This window comes from Nomascus leucogenys, unplaced genomic scaffold (genome assembly GCF_006542625.1).
Source record: "Nomascus leucogenys isolate Asia unplaced genomic scaffold, Asia_NLE_v1 Super-Scaffold_285, whole genome shotgun sequence".
NCBI classification, from domain to species: Eukaryota; Metazoa; Chordata; class Mammalia; order Primates; family Hylobatidae; genus Nomascus; species Nomascus leucogenys.
This window is the reverse complement of record NW_022095770.1, coordinates 2,077,674-2,079,538: the sequence shown is the minus strand read 5'-3', so window position 1 is coordinate 2,079,538 and position 1,865 is coordinate 2,077,674. Positions and strand designations below refer to the sequence as shown.

Sequence of the window (1,865 nt, the reverse complement as noted above, 5' to 3'; positions counted from 1 at the left end):
TCCCAGATCAACAGGAACTATCACATGACCAGATGATAGTCAGAGCAGGAATGATGCTGATGATGAGATGGGCTTCCTTTTATCTGCAACAAAGTTTCTATGAGTAATTCACAATTAAGAGAGAGATTAAACCTTAATCTGTTTAACCTTAAGGAAACAACTACCCTTTGAAAATCACAAACGGACTGTGGAAAACAAGATAAGTGGCAACAAGGAAAAGTCCTGCTGATTGGTGGAAACTTTGGAGGCCAGGTGTATAAAAGGTCCAGATTGCAAGGGGTCATCAGATTCTGGGAAACTCACCTCTGAACAGAAGCCCACCCTCCACCCGTGACACCATGACCCACTGTTGCTCCCCTTGCTGTCAGCCTACGTGCTGCAGGACCACCTGCTGCAGGACCACCTGCTGGAAGCCCACAACTGTGACCACCTGCAGTAGCACACCCTGCTGCCAGCCCTCCTGCTGTGTGTCCAGTTGCTGCCAGCCTTGCTGTCACCCAACTTGCTGTCAAAACACCTGCTGCAGGACCACCTGCTGCCAGCCCACCTGTGTGACCAGCTGCTGCCAGCCTTCCTGCTGCAGCACACCCTGCTGCCAGCCCACCTGCTGTGGGTCCAGCTGCTGTGGCCAAACCAGCTGTGGGTCCAGCTGTTGCCAGAGCAGCTCCTGTGCACCTGTGTACTGCAGAAGAACCTGCTACTACCCCACGACTGTCTGCCTGCCTGGTTGCCTAAACCAGAACTGTGGCTCCAGCTGCTGCCAGCCCTGCTGCCGCCCAGCCTGCTGTGAGACCACCTGCTGCAGGACCACTTGCTTCCAGCCCACCTGTGTGTCCAGCTGCTGCCAGCCTTCTTGCTGCTGATCAAGTCCCAAGAGAACAACCAACCTCACACAACAAATTTCTGCTCAACTGACTTATATTTTAGGGGACTAATTTAATTTGCTGCTGACAGCCATCATGCTCTCACCTAAATTTTTATGAATTTTCTGCATGTTTAAAATATTGTGAATCAGCTTGAGAGAGGGCAGAATACTTCATCAGGATTCTCTTTTTCCTTACACCTTGTGGATCATGTGCCAGCTTCGTCTGTTCTCAATTTGGAATCATGATCTTAGCTTTGACTCAAAAGTCAAGAGATTCATTCTCTGCTTCTAAGGAATATAGGTTTCTGCAACTGATCAATAATTTTTGCAATCATATTTTTGTTTTCAATATCCTCCTCATGGTTCTTGTATCCTTCTTTCTTCTTTTCATGATAACTTTGGTTATGTCCTTGGTAGCAGAGATTCTTACCTATATATTTCTGAATAAACTCTGAATCATCCTCATCTCATATGGTGTTTTGTTTTATTTGAAAGCATTCCTGATATGGGATTTACACACATATCACATACCATAGGTATTATCCAATTTGATTCTCAAAACAGATAGTCATGTATTATTACCTTCATTTTTTTAGCTGAGTACAATTTAATGTGTGATGTTATGTAGCTAATAAAAGACAGACTCTGGTCCAAGCTGGGGTCCTCTCATTCTGCCCAAGGACACTTACGTTTAACTCTCAATACAGTGAGATGACATTGGAAGACAGCACTAGCAAGACATGCACTTGATTTTATTTAACAATGAGAGGAATGATCTCTTACATTTGCAGATAACATTCTTGTTCACAAAAAAGTTTTCCCAAATAAGTTTCCCACACCTCAGTGAGCAACAGCTGCATGATATGGCAGCAGGGACTGCATTTAATGGCTGCCCTGAAAGCAGGGATCTCTTTTTGTCTCATCCTCTGACCAGCCATTCATTCAATTCATCTGCATCAAAAAATGCTTGAGAATTCATTGTGGACTCATGAGAGAGTCC

General features: G+C 45.0%; 1 protein-coding gene across 1 annotated transcript; it reads left to right on the top strand.

Moving 5' to 3' along the window:
* The first annotated feature begins 291 nt into the window (after nt 1–291).
* LOC100587617 (keratin-associated protein 9-2) lies at nt 292–1,335 on the top strand. The gene has a single exon (XM_003282730.3). The coding sequence runs from the start codon at nt 339–341 to the stop codon at nt 861–863; it is 525 nt and encodes a 174-aa protein (XP_003282778.1). The 5' UTR covers nt 292–338; the 3' UTR covers nt 864–1,335.
* The last annotated feature ends 530 nt before the right edge of the window (nt 1,336–1,865 follow it).

Bases quoted from the DNA above. Each gene is read 5' to 3' on its own strand.
- LOC100587617 (XM_003282730.3), top strand. From the start codon at position 339: ATGACCCACTGTTGCTCCCCTTGCTGTCAGCCTACGTGCTGCAGGACC.